The sequence below is a fragment of the Salvelinus sp. IW2-2015 genome, linkage group LG31 (assembly GCF_002910315.2).
Source record: "Salvelinus sp. IW2-2015 linkage group LG31, ASM291031v2, whole genome shotgun sequence".
NCBI lineage: Eukaryota > Metazoa > Chordata > Actinopteri > Salmoniformes > Salmonidae > Salvelinus > Salvelinus sp. IW2-2015.
Window position 1 is genome coordinate 30,987,139 of NC_036870.1, and position 23,474 is coordinate 31,010,612.

Below are 23,474 nucleotides of genomic sequence, written 5' to 3' on the forward strand. Positions count from 1 at the left end.
TATGACTTGGGTGACTGGAGTCTTTGACAATTTTTTGGGCCTTCCTCTGACACCGCCTAGTATATAGGTCCTGGATGGTAGGAAGCTTGGCCCCAGTGATGTACTGGGCCGTACGCACTACCCTCTGTAGCGCCTTACAGTCAGATGCCGAGCAGTTGCCATACCAGACGGTGATGTAACCGGTCGGGATGCTCTCGATGGTGTAGAACTTTTTGAGGATCTGGGGACCCATGCCAAATCTTTTCAGTCTCCTGAGGGTGAAAAGGTGTTGTCGTGCCCTCTTCACGACTGTCTTGGTGTGTTTGGACCATGATAGTTTGTTGAGATGTTGCCCTCAGTTCCGATTCTCAAGCTTGTAAACACTTTCTATAATATTTGTACTGCGCTAAGTGGGTCATGCATTTTTTATTTGTGTCTCAACACCCAGAAATGCATTTTGCCTGTATTCAAAGCATTCTGACATGTTACATGAACTGTCCCTGTTCTCCGAGTCTGCAGAGGTTTAGCAGAAGAATGTATCTGCAGCGGTTTAGCAGAGTCTACTGCTGCATGGTGTTGACGCAAAATGCAGAATGTTTTACAAAGGCGAAGAGAAGGTGAATCTCTATACTATTAGTAATAGTATTCCTGTGTGCTGGTTTAGGATTTTACACTAGAATACTGCCATACATCATGTACATCTAACAGGCAGTTGTTAATGTCAATATCAATCTTTACAGTGTATAAGAGACCAATCCTACCAATGACGCTGGGGCCACTCTACGTAAAATGTATGCATGCGTCGCTTTGGATAAAAGCATCTGGTAAATGACATATAGTATTATTTATTATATTACTGTATGAGACATGGATGTACAGAGACATACATTATGAAGATTATCTTGAAACATCTGTAATTGACCTCATTTTGAATTAAAAGCGTTGTAAAAAGGACAAGTGGTTGGAACTATTAAAAAAAAAATGAGTCAGAAATGAGTCCTCCATAAATCAAATCAAATGTATTTATATAGCCCTTCTTACATCAGCTGATATCTCAAAGTGCTGTACAGAAAGCCAGCCGTTTATTATGTTCAACATAGGAGGGCCAAGCACAGGAAGCAGCTCTTTCAGTAGTTTAGTCCATACACAGACTAATAGTTTTTACACAAGGGACCAAACCACACGGGGAGATTGTTTTCAGAATATAGGGCACATATCATTGGACTAACAATCTATAATGGAGAAATTGAAGTAGGCCATTGTTTTATGGTGTTACAATACTGATGATTACTTACTTTGGTCATGTGATGTACTGTAATTTTCCATCCCATCCAAAAATGTATGATAGGCTATATTTCAGAGTGCTTTAGTAGGTCTAAACCTAGTCGCAAAAGTAAGTGAATCCAGTAGAAGTTCCACTCATTGTCATGTGTCTTTGTGTCACAGGGCTGTTCCAGGCCTAACTCACTCACCCTGCCTTACCTAATAGGAAAATAGACACCAGACTCCAACCTCTGACTGCAGGATAAATGTGTAACCCTACAGTGAAAAAGGTCGCATTAATTCTTAACGACCTTGTCACAATGTCAAACTACCGACTAAATGAATTAAAACAGAAATGATTCACGTGAGACTATTCGTTCCATCCATTGATTGGCTCACATAAAAAAATAAAGAGCAACCCAAATGAGAAAACATGCAGGTCCAACTGCAACGGGCAGCTCATCTGAATTCAAGAGATCCATGTTAAGAACCCTCCTTTGATGAATGACATGTTAATAATGCTGCATTAAACTGTTATTATGGCTATAGCACATATTTCTGTGGGCTCCTCAGATAGATAGATACATTGCTTTGAGTATTCAGCGTGTATATCTGATGGCTGCAACCATTTCTAACAGGGGGGATCATTGTTTTGCAAGCTCGATATATTCTCCCATTTCCCCCGTCAAACCCATATACTACTGTAAGTATACAAAAATGCAACTGTAAATCAATTATCGAGACGTGTTTAACATTTGGTAACATTTTGTCGGTTAAATTATTTTGATCAGTAGGTGCACCGGGTTTTGCTTACCCCTGGTAAGATAGATGGTACAGTCAATCAGAGAGGCAGACAGCGGCTGTCCGGCACAGATATTCCACAAGCAGTCCTATTGCTACGATTAAGTCTCTGCCTAGCTCGGACTTTTTCGTTGGTCAACTCTGTTGATATTAATTTGTCAAACAATATGATCTGACAGTGACAGGGTCTGTAGTTCAAGAGTAAATAAGAGAGACGTACATAGACTACTTGTCATCGTGATTTTTCTCACCCGTTTTTCTGTCTAGTTATTCTATCATTTTGTTCCCTACCGTTCCCTCTTGGATTTACGAAGAGCATGTTGGTGATCTGAGTATACAGAGAGTTTTTCCCCTTCCTGTCCTTCGATATATTTGAGGAATGACTGCAACTGGAAAGGGACTGACAATCGCTTGAATGGAAAAAATGGAATACAACGATCTTGAGAAAAGAATTGAGGAGAAACTGACATTAACAGATAAATGTAAGTTATTTTATACTCGCCTACATAGGACACATTAGCCACACGTAATGCGGGGCTAAAGGATCAAATGAACAATCAAATATATTTCAACAGTGGGGGGGATTGAATGCTTGGAGTAAATGTGTTGGTATTCATGTACGTGTTGATAAAATATATGTGCCTGCGCATGCCAAGGCATTCTGTTTGATCTGTTCAATCAAAATCAACAGGCCACCATTTGAATAGGCATTCACATAAACATGAATTTAAAACAACAACAACGTAATTGATATCTTATTGATTGATAGCCTACTATTCCTAACAGACCTTTTTTCACCAAAGCAGCAATGCCGGTTTTTTGTTGCCTTTTGGCCACCTGCTATCCCGATTAAATGACCAGTAAGATGCATGCTCATAATAGTGCAAAATGCCCTGACATCTTTCCTTGGCCAGAGAGCTGGGAAATACCTCAACCTATATGTATTCTACATTACCATCCATTACCAATGAACCAATCCAGCACCAGAAACAAACAATGCCGTTATCAAATTAACCTGACTTTGGAAATCTGCTGGTGTCTTTATAGTGTCCAGTTGCTGTCAGCGTCAAACCCTATACCTCAAAATAGATTACCATAGCAGACCAGCACCTTGGTAACAAACAATAATATTCCACCAGCAAACCTGGCCCATGCAGTCGGTTAGCTCTGGTCCAAGGCGTAGTGCACGTTCGCCCTGGACCAGAGCTAGCAGTGGTCTGGCCTGGTCTGATTACACCCTCTAGTCATGAACCAGCTGATAGCAGTGTTATCTTGGCCATCATAATGCCTTGTATTAACATTTGTGTTTGAATGGTGATTTGATGGTGTGAAGAATAGGCTAACATATTGGGATGTACAGTAATACACTGTTGTATTCCTCTAGTCTACCCCTCCACCAGCCTTGTGGATGGTTTGGTCACTGGAGGCTGGTAAGGGTAACCCTGCTCTTCCTCTTGATGAGGAAGCCAGGGACTTGATGGAGGCAGAACTGCTGTGCTGCAGCTCTTCATCATTCCAGAAGCATGGTACTATGGTCAACACTGGCCGGAAGCTGCGATTCAGGAGAGAATGCTTGCGTCATCGTCATTGTCACAGACTTTCTCTTATCCCGTGGCTGGTGTTTGATTTGACCTCCAGCACTGTGACAGGACAACCCTGTTTCTCTTATCCCGTGGCTGGTGTTTGATTTGACCTCCAGCACTGTGACAGGAGAACCCTGTTTCTCTTATCCTGTGGCTGGTGTTTGATTTGACCTCCAGCACTGAGACAGGACAACCCTGTTTCTCTTATCCTGTGGCGGTGTTTGATTTGACCTCCAGCGCTGTGACAGGAGAACCCTGTTTCTCTTATCCTGTGGCTGTGTTTGATTTGACCTCCAGCACTGAGACAGACAGAACCAGACAGACAGACACAGACAGACAGACAGACAGACAGACAGACAGACAGACAGACAGACAGAAAGACAGACAGACAGACAGACAGAAAGAGACAGAAAGACACTTTGTATGTAATAAGCTGCCATTTAGGACGCGACCCTATTGGAGTTAGACGCTCCCCTTGACCTCCTGTCATCTCTCTTGGAGCAGTGCCATGATGCCGGGTAGACTGGAGAGGGACACTGACTATAGAGGGACACTTCAGGGATAGGGCTCCTCTGGTTAGCTATGTGAAGCCCCGGGTGCTAGAGGGTCACCATGACATTGAGACAGAGAGACAAGCACCAGAGTCCTCTTGTAGAGCAACATTAGTGGCTTTGTAGTTGAGGCAGCCATGAGACCAAGCCCCTCCAAGATATGACGTTCAAAGAAGCTCTGTTTGCAGCTCACAAAAGGGTTACATCCCGAATGGCCCCCTATTCCCTCTATAGTGCACTACTTTTGACTGGAGCCCTATGGACCTTGGTCAGAGGTAGTGCACTGTAAAGGGAATAGGGTGCCATTTGGGACCACAAAAGGAAAGGCAGTGAGGCACCCGTTTCCTCGTCAAGACAATGAATCAGCTTTTGTTTAATACAGACAGAAAGTGTTTTTGAACATGTGTGGTATTGTATATGATATCACTGAAATCCCGAGGACTGGCAGTATACTGCAAGTGTTTGTAAGTCTGTTCCGTGGTATATAAGGCCTACTATCAGTCACGATCTGAACTGACAAAAGTTTTTACGTTTCAAAACACAGATTTTATTTAGGTTATCTTCTTGGTTGCAAATTTGTTTTTAAACTGGAGAACTTTGAATAGAGCTCCAAGACAATAGAGCTTCTCTTCTGTGGAAGTAATCATGGGACGTGGACTGACGTGGACCCTCTTCCACTCTCTCAAAGTTTTCCTGATGCAATGTTCCTGGCCCACATTCAAGATCACAGTTGGCCTGGAAATGTAGTCTGTGTCCCAAATCGAACCCTATCCCCTACATAGAGCACTTCTTTTGACCAGAGCTCTATGGGCTCTGGTCCAAAGTAGTGCACTATATAGGCATAGGATACCATTTGGGACGGATACGTAGATTTGGCCTTCAGGGCGACCCCCCCACACAGAAGTTCCCTCATTCTCTCTCATTAAAACAGTTGAAAAACAAATGGCTTTGTCATCATGTGAATACACGTGACTGGTGATGTATTACTGCATACTGTAATACACATGATTAAGATTACATTTTGCATACCGTGTTGTGATTACCTTGTATTTAGCCTATAGCGTCCATTACATTTACTGCTAAGAGAGGGGCTGAATTAGAGGGGTAGACTGACTACGGAAAATAACAAAGTACCTTCTCTCATTTCTCCTTTAGTCAGACATGTTGAAATTCTCAGTTTCAGTTTTGTCTCCCATTGCCAGGGGTACTGTGTTTGTCTGTGCGTTCGGGAGAGGAGGGGTTGGGATGGGTGTGGAAGGGCCATGTTAGAATGTGAGGTATTCTTTTCCAGAGGGTCATATCTGCTGCGAGCGAGCAGGGGGGAGTGACGGGTTAGGAGGGTAGCTAGGGATGTTATTGTGGCATTAGCTGGGTCAGTAGGCGTCTGAGAAGGGAGGGAGGGAGGTGTCTGTTTCTCAGGCAGACAGATCTGGGCTCAGCTTCCTAAAAACATCTTAAAGGGATACTTCAGGATTTTGGCAATGAAGCCTTTTCTCTCCTTCTCAAGAGTGAGATGAACTTGTGGAAACCACTTTTATGTGTCTGTGTGTACAGTTTGAAGGAAGTTGCTAACTAGCTTTAGCGCACTTGCTAACTAGCATTAGTGTAATGACTGGAAGTACATGGTAACTGATAGCATGCTAGTAGATACCATAGACTTCCAGTCATTGCACTAACACTAGTTAGCATTGGCTCACAAAACTCTCTCTAACTTCCTTCATACTGGATGCAGCGACATAAAAATGGTATCCATAAGTTCATCTGACTCTGGCGATTCCCCAAATCCCAAAGTAACCCTTTAATCAATCAATCAAATGTATTGATAAAGCCCTTTTTACGTCAACAGATGTCATAAAGTGCTATACAGAAACCCAGCCTAAAACCCCAAACAGCAAGCAATGCAGATGTAGAAACACGGCTAAGATTCATGGTTAAAACCTTCATAGGAGCAGCGTTACATCTCAGAGCTGTTTCCCAAAACTATTGTTACTAAAGTTTCACTTGAAAACGCTTGTTCTTTACCGACTGACTGCCTCAGACCACTTTACAACAGCTAAGTGTTTCATTAGATACAGGCCTACATAGAATATATCTGCTAAACATAGAATCAAGATGTCTGTTTCTCTGTGACCAAACTAAGCTGACTATAAATACAAAAGTTGACAATGTCATTGGAATTGTTACAAACAAGGATAAAACAATGTTTGAAATGAAAACCCATATGACCAAATATAAAAGATAATTAACAGTACAGGCCACATAGGCATATAACTAAATAATATTTAAATAAATGTCATGTTCATTCAATTGAGATCTATATTATTATATATATTTTTTAAAGTAAATATTTTCTTAATTCTATTTCTTGAACTGTATTGTCGGTTAAGGGCTTGTAAGTAATCATTTCACGGTAAGGTTGTATTCGGCGCATGTGAGAAATAAAACAGGTTTTGATTTTATTATTTTGCTAATTGTAGGCTACTGTCTGTAATTTTTTCCTCAATATATTTCATGGTGTGTAGCAACATTACGTGCCAAAGCTTGATTTAATGCATCCTTATTGAGGCGACATATATTAGAATAAGTCGCCTCAATATTTGCAGCCAATAATAATAATAATATCTTTCTAGGAGCTGATGCGTCCTCAGTATTGTGGAATAATTATAATGTTAAGGTAAGATTTGAATGGTAATAGCTGATCTGAGAGCATCGCTGTCGTTTTCTTTCTTCTTCTCTCGATCCTATCAGTATCGACATATGTCTCCACGACGCACTTAGCGGACATTCTCTCTGCTGGTGTTTTGAGAYACGCATGTTACGTCTTCGGCCGTTGCAGGAACGACGCATCGTTAAAACACTGAGAAGCTAAAGTTCCATCGCTATCGGGAAACCGAGCCCAGAGCGCTCCACGTCAGCGAGCAGTAGCAGCCACATACACACACTCACCGTGCAGCTCAAGCTGGTATAAATCAAGGCCATGGTCACTGACCTCTCCCACAGGAACTAGAGGAAGAGCTTCATCCTGTAGTGCCTAGAGACATCCTGTAGTGTATAGAGACAGACGAGGTCATCGCCTTAGAGGGTGTCCCAAATGGCACCCTAGTCCCTATTGGGTTCTCGTCAAAAGTAGGTTACTATGTAAGGAATAGGGTGCTATTTGGGATGGTAGCCTATCCAGAGACGGGCTCACGTTTCCGTTCCCGTTGTGAAACACTGAAGTCATTGATGACTAATGTAAGATTCTAATGTCTGTTTTTAATTACTGAGGAATCCTATCATGTCTCTAGGCCTCTCATATTTTCCTCAGAGATCAATTTTACTGTGTCAAGAAATTCTATTACACATATAGGAATGGAGAAACAATGGAATTCTGTGACAGAAATAGAACAAGGCTATGTCAATAACAACATTTGGACATTAAATGCAGATACAACCTTATAGTCCCAAACTCTCGATTTCATGCTGAAACCCTCATATTAAACACCAATGGGATTCGCTAAGTTGATGGTTTATATTTAGGATAATATTACAGTTTTTTTCATTCTATTTGTAATAAATCATGTTTCCTGAATGAACCGTGAATAATGATGCGTMAGAAAGTTAGACGCACAAATATCATACCCCCCCCACAAAAAAATCTAGCCTCCCCTGTTATTGTAATTGTGAGAGTGTAGCACAAGGGGCGGGCAAAGTATGGCCCGCCGAGCACTTCAATCCAGCCCACGAGACATCAACATTTTTATTTTTTTTGCCCCTTTTTTTCTCCCCGATTTAAGGTCGAGAGCCTTGTGTCCTCCGAAACACGACCCTGCCAAGCCACACTGCTTCCTGACACAATTCCCGCTTAACCCAGAAGCACCAAGGAAACTAGGTGTACAGTGTCGGAGGAAACACTGTACACCTAGCGACCGTGTCAGCGTGCAATGCGCCCGGCCCCCCACAGGAGTCGCTAGAGCACGATGGGACAAGAAAATCTCAGCCTATCAAACCCTCTCCTAACCCGGAGACGCTGGGCCAATTGTGCGCCGCCTCATGGGTCTCCCAGTCACGGCCAGCTGTGACACAGCCTGAGATCGAACCCGGGTCTGTAGTGACGCCACTGCGATGCAGTGCCTTAGACCGCTGCGCCACTTGGGAGGCCCCCGCAAATAGATTTGAACAACCAATTGGTCCCCCAAAAAATGCATCCCTCCGTTGAATTTCAAAAATCCCGATGTGGCCCTCGAGCCAAAAAGTTTGCCCACCCCTGGTCTAGCATGTCTTGGGGGTATGATATTTTGCATCTGTAACTTTCTCAGTCATTATTATTCCCGATTCATTCGGGATTATCCGTAATCATGGTAGCATCCACATGAATGTAGAAGTGTTTAGAAACATATTCTTATTTACAATAAAAGTAACTCCAAAACGATACCGTACATTATTTACCATTCATTTCTATTGGGCACAAAATAATCTGAAACACAACCAAAACAAACAGCAAATGCATCCAACACATTTGTAGTCACAAGCTTGACGTAGTCATTGCATGCTATGAATATGCGAACAAATACTTAACTTTTTACTACTTTAATACACATATAAGTGAATTTGTCCTAATACTTTTGCTCCCCTAAAATGGGGGGGACTCTGTACAAAAAGTGCTTAATTTTTAAACGGTTCACCTGATATGGATGGCAATACGCTCACATTATAGCTGACATTCTGCACTTTAACCTCATAGTCATTGTTTGATTTCAAACTTTTGAAGGTTAGAGCCAAAAGAAGAAAAAACGCTTCCCTGTCCCAATAATTATGTCAGGCACTGTAGTTGTATGTGTGGGGTATAGAGATGGGGTAGTCATTAAAAAAATCATGTTAACCACTATTATTCAACACAGAATGAGTCCATGCAACTTATTATGCAAATTGTTTTTTTTTTTTCATCTTTTCATATTTTTATTAATGTCAAAAACTTTCTACAAACAAAATTCCACTTTAACATGATGGGGTATTGTGTGTAGTTCAGTGACACAAAACCTCAATGTTATCAATTTTAATTGGAAGTTGTAACACAACAAAATGGTGAACAAGTAAAGGGGCGGGAATGCTTTCTGAAGCCACTGGCGTACTACAAGCTGTCTCGCTAGTTAACTGTTTAGCTACAGTATAAGTATTAATGTTGTTGACTCGTTGTGGTTTTTCACCCGGCACTGTTGAGAAATAAATCTGACCGCGCTATTGGAAAGCTGGAGTTCCCCTCTATTAAACAGTAGACTAGCCATGTCATTCCGACAACATATAAAATAATACTAAGAATAGCCTAATTGACAAATAACTTCCATGCTGTGCATAGACCTCCTTTAAAACATGAATATTTTAGCCTTAAGGTTATAGATAAACATGTCTTAGTTAAGCAACCTTGCTTTGAAGTAGCCTGCCTTATCCATATTATTCCTGATTCATTTAATGAGGGAACACTTGTATAAAGACATTAAACTTTTTGATTGTAATGTTGCAATGTTTTATATTGAGGTGGTCAACCATCCTGCAGGAGAGCTACTGGTTGTGCACGCTTTTGTTCCAGCCCTGCTCTAACACACCACACTGTAGCCTAAACATCAGCCCTGGTCTAATACACCACACTGTAGCCTAAACATCAGCCTTGGTCTAATACACCACACTAGCCTAAACATCAGCCCTGGTCTAATACACCACACTGTAGCCTAAACATCAGCCCTGGTCTAACACACCACACTGTAGCCTAACCATCAGCCCTGGTCTAACACACCACACTGTAGCCTAACCATCAGCTGCACAACACCACCTTGATAAGCAGACTCAGGTGTGTTTCAGGGTTGGATCAAAAGCCTGCAGGCCCAGTAGCTCTCCAGGTGGAGGGTTGACCACATGTGTTTTATACAGTAGCCTAACAGTGTAGTTATTCTCATTAGTGAGGGGTTAAGTGCCTTGATCAAGGACACAAAGGCAGGAGATCGTAGGCCTACATGGGATCAGAAACCAGCAGCCTTCTGCTATGCTGACCTTTCCATGTACGCTACATAGACACCACCAATTATTGGTCATGGAAATGTGGTTAAAAGTCGTGGAAAAGTCATGGAATTCCATCTGTCAAAATGCGTATGAACCCTTAACAGTGAATAATCAGAGGTCTCTATAGTATAATGCCATTTGATCATTTCTGTGAAGGACTTGGAAAAAGACAACTCCTGCACCTCTTTCATCCAAGTCAAGCACTGGTTATTCTATTAGTATTAATATTATTTTTATTATTTGTCATTTTTTTAAATCCACTTTTTCTCCCCAATTTCAATCTTGTCTCATCGCTGCAATCCCCCAACGGGCTCGGGAGGCGAAGGTCGAGTCTTGAGTCCCCCGAAACATGATCCGCCAAACCGCGCTTCTTAACACCCGACCGCTTAACCCGGAACCCAGCCGCACTAATGTGTCGGAAGAAACACCGTTCAACTGACGACTGACACAGCCCGCGATCGAACCCCGGTCTGTAGTGACACCTCTAGCACCACTCGGGAGGCCCAAGCACTGGTTATTCTATTGGTAAACTTGGAAAGTTCCAGTAGCCTCCCTTTGCAACCTTAGCTGCGTCACTCTCATGATCACTCCCAGATGCTTGAACGAGCCACTGTGCCCCGACAAACAAAATAGCACAAGACAACAAAACATTGTAAAAAATCTAAGAAATGTTCTTGCCTTGGATTTGAATATAAGAGCTCCCCTTGAGCCGAAAATGGCCGTCAGTGACAGGGATGTCAAGAAGACTGTTGAACATGAGGAAAACCTTTGATGTCTGACTATGAGCTATGTTAAAATTCTATTGTTTTTACCGGTAAACTGTTGCCTCATCCGTTCCCTTGTTACTACCTTTCTTACACAAAGATCCATTTTTATTTAAATGCTTCCTTACAGTTTAAAAGAAAACAAACAGTCATGAGTTTAACATGATATGCCAGTTGGGGGGGCTGTAGTAGGTGCCTCAACTCTGCTTTGTGACTACTAGGATTTCCCATTGTAGCCAATTCAATATTCGGTACGTAAGAAATACGGCTACAGTGCCTTCAGGTGGTTTTCCCTCCCCGTTGACTTCGTCCACATTTTGTTGTGTTACAGCCTGAATTTACAATGGATTACATTTATTTTGTTTGTCACCCCATCTACACGCAGTAACCTATAATGACAAAATGAAAACAGTTTTTTAGAAATATGAGCAAATTTATTGGAAATGAAATACAGAAACATCTGATGGAATATGTATCTAAGCTACAAAAGGCATTTGGTTGATACATTTGGTGGATTTTAACAGATAAAGGTGTGTGTGTTCGATTCTGTTTTTCTTCTGTGAAACTGCATCACAGATTTAGATTGAGTTAAAAGCAGGATGTGTGTAATTCGAAGTAGCAGGAAAAAGGGGGTCACAATGTGAATAATTAAGATGGAAAGACAATGGCTAACAAGACAATGCATTTTATCTAGTCCATGCTTCTCATGTTAATTTGCTTTTAAAGTGTGGTWACATGCATATTTATGCAGATTACTCACTAATTAGTGTTGCTAAACACACAGTATAGTGTTTTAATATGCATGGTTTAATTTGAGCTACTGTTGAAGCATAGGCCTAGTTATTGGATATTTTTGTTCTCATAGTTTCATATTTCTCCATTTTTGTTCTCGTTTTGTTAGAACAATATTCAATCTATTGTAGTTTCATTCAATTTTCACTTCTGCCTGTTTTTTAAAATTTGTATTAAGTGACTTTAGGTCCTTGAAAAGCACTATATAAATATAATGTATTATTATTATTTGGATCCAGATCCAGGAAGTAAGGTGATCCATCATATTCATTATAGGGCCTGTTGAATCTGTTAGTTAGTAAGGTCCCTCTCTGACTAGCTATTGTATTACAACCAGACCAGAGGCACTTTCTTTCCCCTCTTCTGCTTTTCTGCAGCACACACAGTTTCACAGTACATGTCCCCGGGGCAGGATTGTCGCACCATTAAAGTTTACTTTGGTAATTTTAATACAATTTAATCCATTTTATGTGTTAAGTACTTGATTTCTTGCTATGCAAGCTGGTAGGATGGCATCTGTCCACCCTTTTGCATTAAACTTGAATAGACTTTGTAACAAGCAGATTGCTGCATTGCTTGTATGTAATGTTTAACACATCTACTGATTTAAATAGCAGTATGCATAAATATGGGTGAAATACTTCCTTGATCTACAGAAGTTAATGTGATTTAACAATTTTTTTACCCATTCAATATACAGTGCATTCGGAAAGTATTCAGACCCCTTGACTTTTTCCAACATTTTGTTACGTTACAACCTTATTCCAAAATTGATTAAAACATGTTTTTTTTTCATCAATCTACACACAATACCCCATATTGACAAAGCGAAAACAGGTTTTTATAATTTTTTGCAAATGTATAAAAACCGTTAAAATATTTTTTTAAAAATATTTTTGTGATCAAAAACAATTTAATCCCTTTTAGAATAAATCTGTAACGTAACAAAAAAACAAAGAAAAGTCAAGGGGTCTGAATACTTTTCCGAATGCACTGTATAGTCCACAATTATATTAGAGCTCTGTAGTGTTGCTCTGGGGAAGTGCTATCCAGCTGTGAACCAGAACATTTCTTCCTGTTGTCCTGCCCTGTTGTCCTGCCCCGTTGTCCTGCCCTGTTGTCCTGCCCCGTTGTCCTGCCCCGTTGTCCTGCCCCGTTGTCCTGCCCCGTTGTCCTGCCCCGTTGTCCTGCCCCGTTGTCCCTGCCCCTTTTGTTCTGCCCTCGTTTGTACTGGCCTGTTGTACTGCTCTGTTCTACTGCCCCGTTGTCCTGCCCTGTTGTCCTGCCCCGTTGTCCTGCCCCGTTGTCCTGCCCCGTTGTCCTGTAGCCATGTTTCAAGTTTTAATGTCACGTGTACAAGTACAGGGAGAACTTTCTTGCAAGTCTCTAAACCCAACAACGCATTCATCAATATCAATGTAATACTAAAAAATAACATGAGGTAGAACAAAAAACACACGAGAAATAAGAAGAACACGAGAAAGTAAGTAAGCCGTATACAGGGTCAGTTCCAGTACCATATTAACAATGTGCAGGGATCCTGGGGTGACAGAGGGATATATGTATAGGGGTAAAGTGACTAGGCATCAGGATAATGATAAACAGAGTAGCAGCAGCGTAAATGATGATTGTATGTGTAGAGTCAGTATACATGTGTGTGCATGTTAATGTTATGTATGTGTGATCAAATTGTGTGTGTGTGTGTGTGTTGGAGTGTCATTGTGCGTGAGTGTGAAGAGTCCTGTCGGTGTGTATAGAGACCCTAAAAATCTAACAAAAGGGCAGATAGTTTGTGTAGCTATTTAGCAGTCTTTTGGCTTGGGGGTCGAAGTTGTTCAGGAGCCTGTTGGTGTCAGACTTGAGGCACTGGTACCGCTTTCTGTGCAGAAGCAGAGAGAATAAGTCTATGGCTTGGGTGGTTGGTGTCTTTAACAATTTTCCGGGCCTTCCTTTCACACCGCCTGATATAGAGGTCCTGGATGACAGGGAGCTATGTCCCAGTGATGTTCTGGCTTTCTGCACCACCCTCTGTAGCACCATGCGATCGAGGGTGGTGCTGTTGCCACACCAAGCAGTGATACAGCCGGTCATGATGCTCTCAATGATGCATTCTTAAAACTTTTTGAGATTTCGAGGGCCCATGACAAACCTTTTCAACTTCCTGAGGGGGAAGAGGTGCTGTCGCGCCTTCTTCACAACTGTAACGCTTATATGTGGACCATTTTAAGTCCTTAGTGATTTGGGCACCGAGGAACTTGAAGCTCTCGACACACTCCACTGCAGCCCCGTTGATGTGGATGGGGGAATGCCCCCCCCCCCCACTTCTTGTAGTCCACGATCAGCTCCTTGGTCTTACTGACATTGAGGGAGAGGTTGTTGTCCCGGCACCACACTGTCAGATCACTGACCTCTTCCCAGTAGGCTGTCTCATCGTCGCCGGTGATCAGGCCAACCACTGTTGTGTCGTCAGCAACTTAATGATGGTGTTGGAGTTGTGCATGGCCACACAGTTGTGGGTGAACAGGGAGTATAGGAGGGGAGTTAGCGTGGTGGAGGTGATGTTGCCTACCCTCACCACCTGGGGGCGGCCCGTCAGGAAGTCCAGGATCCAGTTGCAGAGGACGGTGTTCAGTCCCATGGTCTTAAGCATTGGTGACGAGCTTTGAAGGGACAACGGTGTTGAATTTTGAGCTGTAGTCAATGAACAGCCTTCTTACACAGGTATTCCTCTTATCTAGGTGGGTGAGGGCAGTGTGGAGTGCAATTGAGATTGCGTTGTCTATGGATCTGTTGAGGCGGTTTGCAAATCTGAGTGGGTCTCAAGGGTGTCTGGGATGATGGAGTTGATGTGTGCCATAACCAGTCTMTCAAAGCATTTAATGTTTACAGATGTGAGTGATACAAGGCAGTAGTCATTGTGGCATGAAGCCTTGGAGTTCTTAGGAACAGGAATGATGGTGGTCAGTTAAAGACGTCAGGATTACAGACTGGGACAAGGAGAAGTTGAACATTACAGACTGGGACATGGAGAGGTTGAAAATTACGGTGAATATGCCTGCCGATTGATCTGTGCATGCTCTGAGAACGCACCCTGGGATACCGTACTGCCCTGCGGCCTTGCGAGTGTTGATCTGATTAAATACCCCACCGTTCTCTGGGTTGATAGTCATCCACCTGTGACTGTGCAACCATTTTCTTTTGGTTATTTACAAATAATATCCCTGGTCCTTGCATCCTTTATTTTTCAAGCAGAACCACAGGAGAGAAGCAGGCAGAACTCTGATCCAGGGATCTACTGTAACCACTATCGCAGATTATCCTGAAATAGATGTGATAATCGTGACAGGCACAACAAAGAAAAAAAATGTCCACCACACTATTTTTTTCTCCGTTGTGCCTTCCTGTCTAATACACAATTTTCTTCATAACTAATTTAATTTTCCATTTGACCAGGCAAGTCAGTTAAGAACAAATTCTTATTTACAATGACGGCCTAGGAACAGTGGGTTGCCTTGTTCAGAGGTAGAATGACAGTTTTTTACTTTGTCAGCTCGGGGATTCAATCCACCAACCTTTCGGTTACTGGCCCAACACTCTAACCACTAGGCCACCTGCCACCCCAATTTGTTGTGGCTAACATTAGCTAGCTAGGTTAACTAGGTGGCTAGCGTTAGCTAGGGGTTAGGGTTACGGTTAGGGTTAGGTAACATGCTAGCTAAGTAGTTAAAGGGTTAAGGTAAGGGTAAGGGTTAGCTTAATGCCAGCTAACTAGTTAAAAAGTGGTAAGTAGTTCCTAATTAGCTAAAATGCTAAAGTTGTCCATCATGTGATTCGGACATGCAATGTTTGGGTTGCTCGACCTTCACGTTATATGCAACAATACGTCAACAACAACAACAACCACAGAGACACAAAAAAAATTGACAAGTAATTTGTGTTTATTTCACAATCATTTGTGATAGTGGGTTGATTGTAACAGGGCTTCCTTTTGTTCCGTCGGTCCACAACTCAATCGAATACCTTCTCTATCTCTATAATGACGCCACACTGTTTTTACATTAGAATGATTGAACCGTGACTGATTACCTGCCGAGGCTAAGTTGGCCTCCTGTGTGTCTGTGGTTTTGAATGCGTCCCAAATGGCAACCTATTCCCTATATAGAGCACTGCTTTTGACCTGAGCCGAATGGGCCCTGGTAAAAAGGAGTGCACTACATAGGGAATAGAGTGCCATTTGGGACGTAGACTTTCTCTTTCCCCTCTGTCACGTCTTTTCTCTGGCAGCCCCAGGAACAAGGTCACCTCCTGTCACCTCTTGTCTGTTCCAGGAAAACAGTGAAACACTCGCCGTCTGCCTCCTCTGTCCTCCTCTGTCATCCTCTGTCCTCTCCTGTCCTCTCCTGTCCTCCTCTGTCCTCTCCTGTCCTCCTCTGTCCTCCTCTGTCCTCCTCTGTGCTCCTCTGTCCTCCACTGTCCTCCTCTTTCCTCCACTGTCCTCCTCTTTCCTCCACTGTCCTCCTCTGTCCTCCACTGTCCTCCTCTCTCCTCCACTGTCATCCTCTGTCATCCTCTCTCCTCCTCTGTCCTCCATTTTCTTTCCTGCAGAGATATCTTTTAGATCTGATCAGTTCTGCTGTGAATCATATTGGCTCTGCTGGGTGTTGTTGTTGTTGTTGTGTTGACCCTTGTCTCACCTTGCCCACCTATACCCAACGACAGCCTGGTCAATTCAACATGGCTATGGGTTTAAACACACACTCTGTTAAATAGTTGTTTACTTTCTCCCTCTTGAATGAATTGAATGTCAGTTCTTGAGTAGAGTCCTCTCATCTCATCTGGGTAATTAGTGTTGAGTATCTGTCATCTCAGTGCTCTGTGTTAATATCATTAATCGCTGCTTTTTATTAGGTCAAATACATGAATACTTTTGGCATAAAAATGGAACACTTTGATAAAGTACTGATTGAATCATACTTGACTCCCTAGCTAGGTTGAGACAACACTGTGTCATACTTGACTAACTACTACCTAGTACGATTGAGACAACACTGTGTCATACTTGACTAACTACTACCTAGTACGATTAGACAACACTGTGTCCATACTTGACTAACTACTACCTAGTACGGTTGAGACAACACTGTGTCATACTTGACTAACTACTACCTAGTACGGTTGAGACAGCATGTGTGTGAAGATTAGGTTGAGACAGGACTGTTGAAGCAGTGAGACTGGCATGCCTGCTGGCTTCACTTGATACCATTAAACATGTCCCCCCCCCCCCCCCCCGTCACCCGTCACTCTCCACCTCTGCCAAGTCACATCACTCTGCTAGCTCTGCTCTCTGCTCTGCTCTCTGCATTGCTTTCTGCTCTGCTCTCTGCTTTCTGCTCTCTACTCTCTGCCCTGCTCTCTGCATTGCTTTCTTCTCTGCTTTCTGCTCTGCTCTGCTTCCTGCTCTCTGCTCTGCTCGCTACAGTATGCCCTACTTAGTCCATAAACACAGCAGTGTCAGCAGTCATTACTCTGGCAGCAGCAGCTTTAGCTAGTCTCCATGAAGCAGCATATCTAATGAGTATTGACTGTGTTTATGAGATCTAAATAAATGTTTCTCACTGTTTCTCATTGCCCAGAGATGTGCTTGCCTGGCTACTAGTGATAGGGGGAAAAAATCGCTACAGTTACATATCGTGATATTATTTTGGGACGGTATTATATCAATATTTCACGCCAAGTATCGATTTAGTAGTATCGCCAAGTATCGACACTAGGTAGCGTTAGCTAACGCTAGTCAGTTGTACCTGCTCCAAAACTATTTCTCATCCTATAGCTTGTTCTCCATCTTCTTTTTCAATAGTGAGACACCATGTTTTCAGCTCTTTTATTTCCCTGACTGATCAAAACTCTCTTCTCATGCTCTCTCTCTTGTCTCTCTGCAGCAGACATAGTAGTGAGCAATAGGTTTGGAACATCAAATCGCAATAGAATTGCAGGATCGAATTGCAATAAATACAGAATCGTGAGAATTGCAATACATATTGTCTCCCGGGTGGCGCAGTGGTCTAGGGCACTGCATCGCAGTGCTAGCTGCGCCACCAGAGTCTCTGGGTTCACGCCCAGGCTCTGTCGCAGCCGGCCGCAACCGGGAGGTCCGTGGGGCGACGCACAATTGGCATAGCGTCGTCCGGGTTAGGGAGGGTTTGGCCGGTAGGGATATCCTTGTCTCAGTATGTAAAATGTAATAAAATGTATGCACTCTACTGTAAGTCGCTCTGGATAAGAGCGTCTGCTAAATGACTAAAATGTAAATGTAAAATGTAAATGTATCAGCACCTAAGTATCATGATAATATCGTATCGTGAGGTCCCTGGCAATTCCCGATAGGTTGGGTCAGAACCAGAACACGTGGATTACTACTTGGGCAAACTTAGGCAGGAAATGCCAACAACAAACAGTGAGCTATCGTAATAATACATTAAAAAACAAATAATGAAAGAAAAGCATTGTAATTTTGAATTTTCTAAAGTTAGTGTGGGAGAGGTGGAAAACGTATTGTTATCGATCAATAATGACTAACCTCCTGGCATTGACAACTTAGATGGAAAGTTACTGAGGATGGTTCTGACTCTATGGCCACTCTTATTTGTCATGTCTTTAATTTGAGTCTAGAGGAAGGTGTTTGTCCTCAGGCCTGGAGGGAAGCAAAAGTTATTCCGCTACCCTGTCATCCTGTTGCCAGCTCTTAGTAAACTGTTGGAAAAAATGGTGTTTGAACAAATACAATGCTATTTTTCTGTAAACAAATTAACAACAGACTTTCAACATGCTTATAGAGAAGGGCACTCAACTGACACAAATGACTGATGATTGGTTTAAAGAAATTGATAAGAAGAAGATTGTGGGAGCTGTACTGTTAGATTTTAGTGCAACCTTTGATATTATTGATATTATTAACCACAACCTGTTGTTGAGAACTTATATTTTATGGATTTTCAACCTCTGCCATATCGTGGATTCAGAACTAAAGATCTAATAGAATTCTGAGGGTTTTCTTTAATGGAAGCCTCTCTAATGTAAAACATGTAAGGTGTGGTGTACCGCAGGGCAGCTCTCTAGGCCCTCTACTCTTTTCAATGTTTACCAATGACCTGCCACTGTTATTAAACAAAGCCTGTGTGTACATGATTCAACAATATACGTGTCAGCAACCACAGCTAATGATGTCACTGAAACTCTTAACAGTCAGTTTTTGAATGGGTGGCCAGTAATAAACTGGTCCTGAACATCTCTAATACTAAGAGCATTGTATTTGGTACAAATAATTGCCTAAGCTCTAGACCTCAGCTGAATCTGGTAATGAGTGGTGTGGCTGAACAAGTTGAGGAGACTAAATTACTTGGTGTTACCTTAGATTGTAAACTGTCATGGTCAAAACATATAGATTGAATGGTTGTAAAGATGGGGAGCGGTCTGTCTGTAATAAAGAGATGCTCTGCTTTTTTGACACCACACTCCAAAAAGCAAGTTCTCCAGTCATGTGGTCAAATGCTGCAAAGAAAGACCTAGTTCAGCTGCAGCTGGCCCAGAACAGAGCGTCACATCTTGCTCTTCATTGTAATCAGAGGGCTAATACAAACACTTTGCATGCCAGTCTGTCTTGGCGAAGAGTTGAGGAGAGACTGACTGCATCACTTCTTCATTTTATAAGAAACGTGTAGAAAATTCCAAATGGTTGGCATAGTCAACTTACACACAGCTCTGACACACACACTTACACCACCAGACATGCCACCAGGGGTCTTTTCACAGTCCCCAAATCCAGAACAAATTCATGAAAGCGTACAGTATTATATAGAGCCATTATTGCATGAAACTCCCTTCCATCTCAAATGAACAGCAAACCTGGTTTTAAAACCGATACAGCAACACCTCACAACGCCTCTCCCCTATTTGACCTAGATAGTTTGTGTATTGATATGTAGGTTATGTGTTCCATTTTTTAAAATATATGTTCTGTTGTTCTGAGCTGCTCTTGTCTATTAATGTTCTGTATTATGTCATGTTTCATGTTCTGTGTGGACCCCAGGAAGAGTAGCTGCTGCTTTTACAACAGCTAATGGGGATCCTAATAAAATACCAAATAAAGTGGCGGTTGGAAAATTCGTCATTGGCTTTGATACTCTTATTGGTTAGCGACGATCCAATCGCTGACGACTTTTATTTGTACAACGCCCCTCGTGCCTCTCGTCACCACAAAAAACTTCAATGATGGCAGTCTCAGACTGAAGTATGTACAGTAGTGAACGACAGGGCAGCGGAACAATTCGCCAGGGTAGGGAGGTGCTGCTCACATGGCCTGTTCTATTAGTTAGAACTTTGAAGTGGCTGTGATGAGCCATGGCATGTGTTCTCGCATAGTGTCACATACATAGCATGTGTTTGTTATTGCACATGTATCACAGCTTTGTATCTCACATGATATATACTGTACTTGGTATGACGCACAGCACGTGCTGTACACCCACATCTCAAGCTTTTCTTCTGTTATCACACATGCACGCATGCATGCTGACACACACACACACACACACACACACACACACACACACACACACACACACACACACACACACACACACACACACACACACAGATACCAGTCAAAAGTTTGGGACACCTACTTCATTCAAGGCTCTTTCTACATTATAAATAATAGTGAAACACTTAAAACTATGAAAATAACACATTATGGAATCATGTAGTAAGCCAAAAAAGGTTAAACAAATCAAAATAGATTTTATAATGTGAGATTAGGCCTGCCTGCCTGCCAAGCCAGCCAGTCAGCCAGCCTGCCAAGCCAGCCTAGGCTGAGGCGTCTTAGGGCAGGGCCCGATCTCCATTCAGCATTGCTCATTCATAATATGCTAAGTTTGTTTATATTGAAAACAAATAGAGGTAGTTGCGAGAACCGCTCTGGAATGCCACCCGAGACACGGTAGCATGCTCAGCAGTGTGAAATGGGTGTGTCTGACTGAATATGTGAATGAGATGGAAATAGAACAAATCTGTAGATTTTATGTAAAGATGCAGTATTATCTCCCCCTCTTTCTTTCCTCCTTTCTCTAAAATCAACAAATTCAAATTCCTATTACTTTCTTCTCCAGTGTTATTATGTTCATGCACGTACCCTTGTTTTCATTCCCATCATGCCCTCACTAAATGACTAGCACCGTTTATGGAGGAAAGTATGACATTATGATGAGGTCTGTCTGTCAGCCTCCATTGGCGTCCCTCAGGAGAATCTGTCAGCCTCCACGGTTTCTGGTCTTCAAGCCTCCAACGGTCTGCTTCTGTCAGCCTCCACGGTCTTGGTGCTTGTCAGCCTCCACGTCTGGTTCTGTCAAGCCCACGTTCATCTCACTCAGCGTCTGGCCTGTCAGCCTCCACGGTCTGTCTGTCAGCCTCCACGGTCTGGCCTGTTTAGCCTCCACGGGTCTGGCCGGTCAGCCTCCACGGTCTGGCCTGTCAGCCTCCATGGCTCCTATACATCCACAATACTCAGATCTTTTTTCCCCTGTCAGCCTCGACGGTCTGGTCTTCAGCCTCCACGTCTGTCTGTCAGCCTCCACGGTCTGGTCTGTCAGCCCTCACATTGTGCTCCTATACAGTCACAATACTCAGTCTGTTCCTTAACCTCCACTTCGGCCTGTCAGCCTCACGGTCTGGCCTGTCAGGCCTCCACGGTCTGGCCTGCTCACCCCAAAACGGTTCTGGCTGTCAGCCTCCACGTCCTGTGCTCCGTCGGTCTGTCACCTCCATGGCTCCTATACAGTCACAATACTCAGTCTATTTTCTCCCTGTCAGCCCTCCACGGTCTGGCTGTCACCTCCACGGTCTGGACCTGTCAGCCTCCACAGGTTCTGCGCCTTCAGCCTCCACGTCTGGTCTGTCACCTCCACGGTCTGGCTGTCAGCCTCCATGGCTCCTATAACAGTCACATACTCAGTCTATTTTCTCCCTGTCAGCCTCCACGGTCTGGCCTGTCAGCTCCCACGGTCTGGCCTGTCAGCCTCCAACGTGTCTGGCCTGTCAGCCTCACGTCTGGCCTGTCAGCCTCCACGTCTGGGTCTGTCAGCCTCCATGCTCCTATACAGTCACAATACTCAGTCTATTTTCTCCCTGTCTGCCTCCCAAATGGCCCCCTATTCAGTGCAATAGTTTTTACCAGGACCCATTGGGCTCTGGTCCCTAGGAGCACAGTATATAGGTAATAGGGTGCTATTTGGGATACTGGCCCTGTCTACATGCCACGGCAGCCATCTTGTATTGTTTGCCAACACTTCTGTCACTTTGATTCTAATCATATTGGTGACTACAGAATGGGGAGAAAATGCTGAGTCATTGATGATCCACTTCTGATTTAGTAATGCTTTGCTTTATATTGTCTGTCTGTGTGTCTGGGTAACTAAGTTCACACTGGCTGAAAGCCTCGGTGTGGTCAGCCATCGTTCCAGAAGAGGACACGTTCTGTAGCCAGCATTCGTCTACAGTTTCCTGTTCTAGTTGTTTTCGGGCTCCGTGGCAAGCGGTCTAACCTTAGCACTCACATGAGACTCTGTAACCTTTCTGCTCTTAATGGAGGTGGATGGGGATGGGGGCTTTCCTACCATCAGTAAAGATCCTTGGCAAACAGTCTGTCAAACCTTAGGCTATGAGGAATCAGCTGAGTGCTATCTGGTATGAAATGGCAGCAGAGGGAGTGTGTATTCCATATTGGGCTTCCATGCTCCATATTAATGTAAAGTGTTGGTCCCGGAGCAGCATCTTCAGCTCTGTTTATAGGTCATGTGATCCGGGAAGAGAGTGATACAGGATCTGCTTCCCAATTGGCATCCTTTTCCCTATTTAGTGCACTCTTTTTGACCAGGGCCAATAGGGCTCTGGTCAAAAGCAGTGCACTATATAGTGAATAGGGTGCCATTTGGGATGCATACAACACCACAGAGACACAGGAGGCCAACTTAGCCTCGGCAGGTAATCAGTCACGGTTCAATCATTCTAATGGGAAAACAGTGTGGCGTCATTATAGAGATGGAGAAGGTATTCGATTGAGTTATGAAGTGATGGAACAGAAGGAAGCCTGCCATTTGGGACTCATGCTAAGACGTGTTTCCACTCTATAGACGCTAGCTGGTGGAGCCATGAGCCACGAGTGTCAGTGAAGGTAACCAGATTACTGCACTCCAGCAGTAGCCTAGGGCCCTGCCAAATGTGAAAGCAAAAGTAGCCTAGTGCAAATGGAGAACATACACTGAGTGTACAAAACATTAGGAACACCTTCCTAATATTGAGTTGCACACCCTTTTGCCCTCAGAACAGCCTCAATTCGTCAGGGCGTGGACTCTACAAGTTGACGAAACAGTCCCACAGGGATGCTGGCCCATGTGGCTGTTGGAATGCCCCAGGCCTCTATCTAGGCCCTTCCATAGACAGATTATGGCTTATGGAAGGCCCCAGGCCTCTATCTAGGCTCTTCCATAGACAGATTATGGCTGTTGGAATGCCCCAGGCCTCTATCTATGCCCTTCTATAGACAGAGTAGGGCTGTTGGAATCAGCTATACAGCAGATTGAACTCTATGACAAAGTTACTTATTTAACACAGTCCAACTTCCTCAGTTAAATGATGCACCAGCAGCAGGGAAGTTA

The 23,474-nt window shown here is 43.2% G+C and overlaps 1 protein-coding gene across 1 annotated transcript in view; it reads left to right on the forward strand.

Moving 5' to 3' along the window:
* The first annotated feature begins 2,098 nt into the window (after positions 1-2,098).
* The window catches only part of LOC111955796 (MAP7 domain-containing protein 1-like), a 94,225-nt gene continuing 72,849 nt past the window's right edge, over positions 2,099-23,474 (forward strand). Inside the window, exon 1 of the mRNA XM_070436289.1 lies at positions 2,099-2,525. Within this exon, the coding sequence (XP_070292390.1) occupies positions 2,459-2,525 (67 nt within the window). The 5' untranslated portion in view covers positions 2,099-2,458. The remainder of the gene's footprint in view (positions 2,526-23,474) is intronic.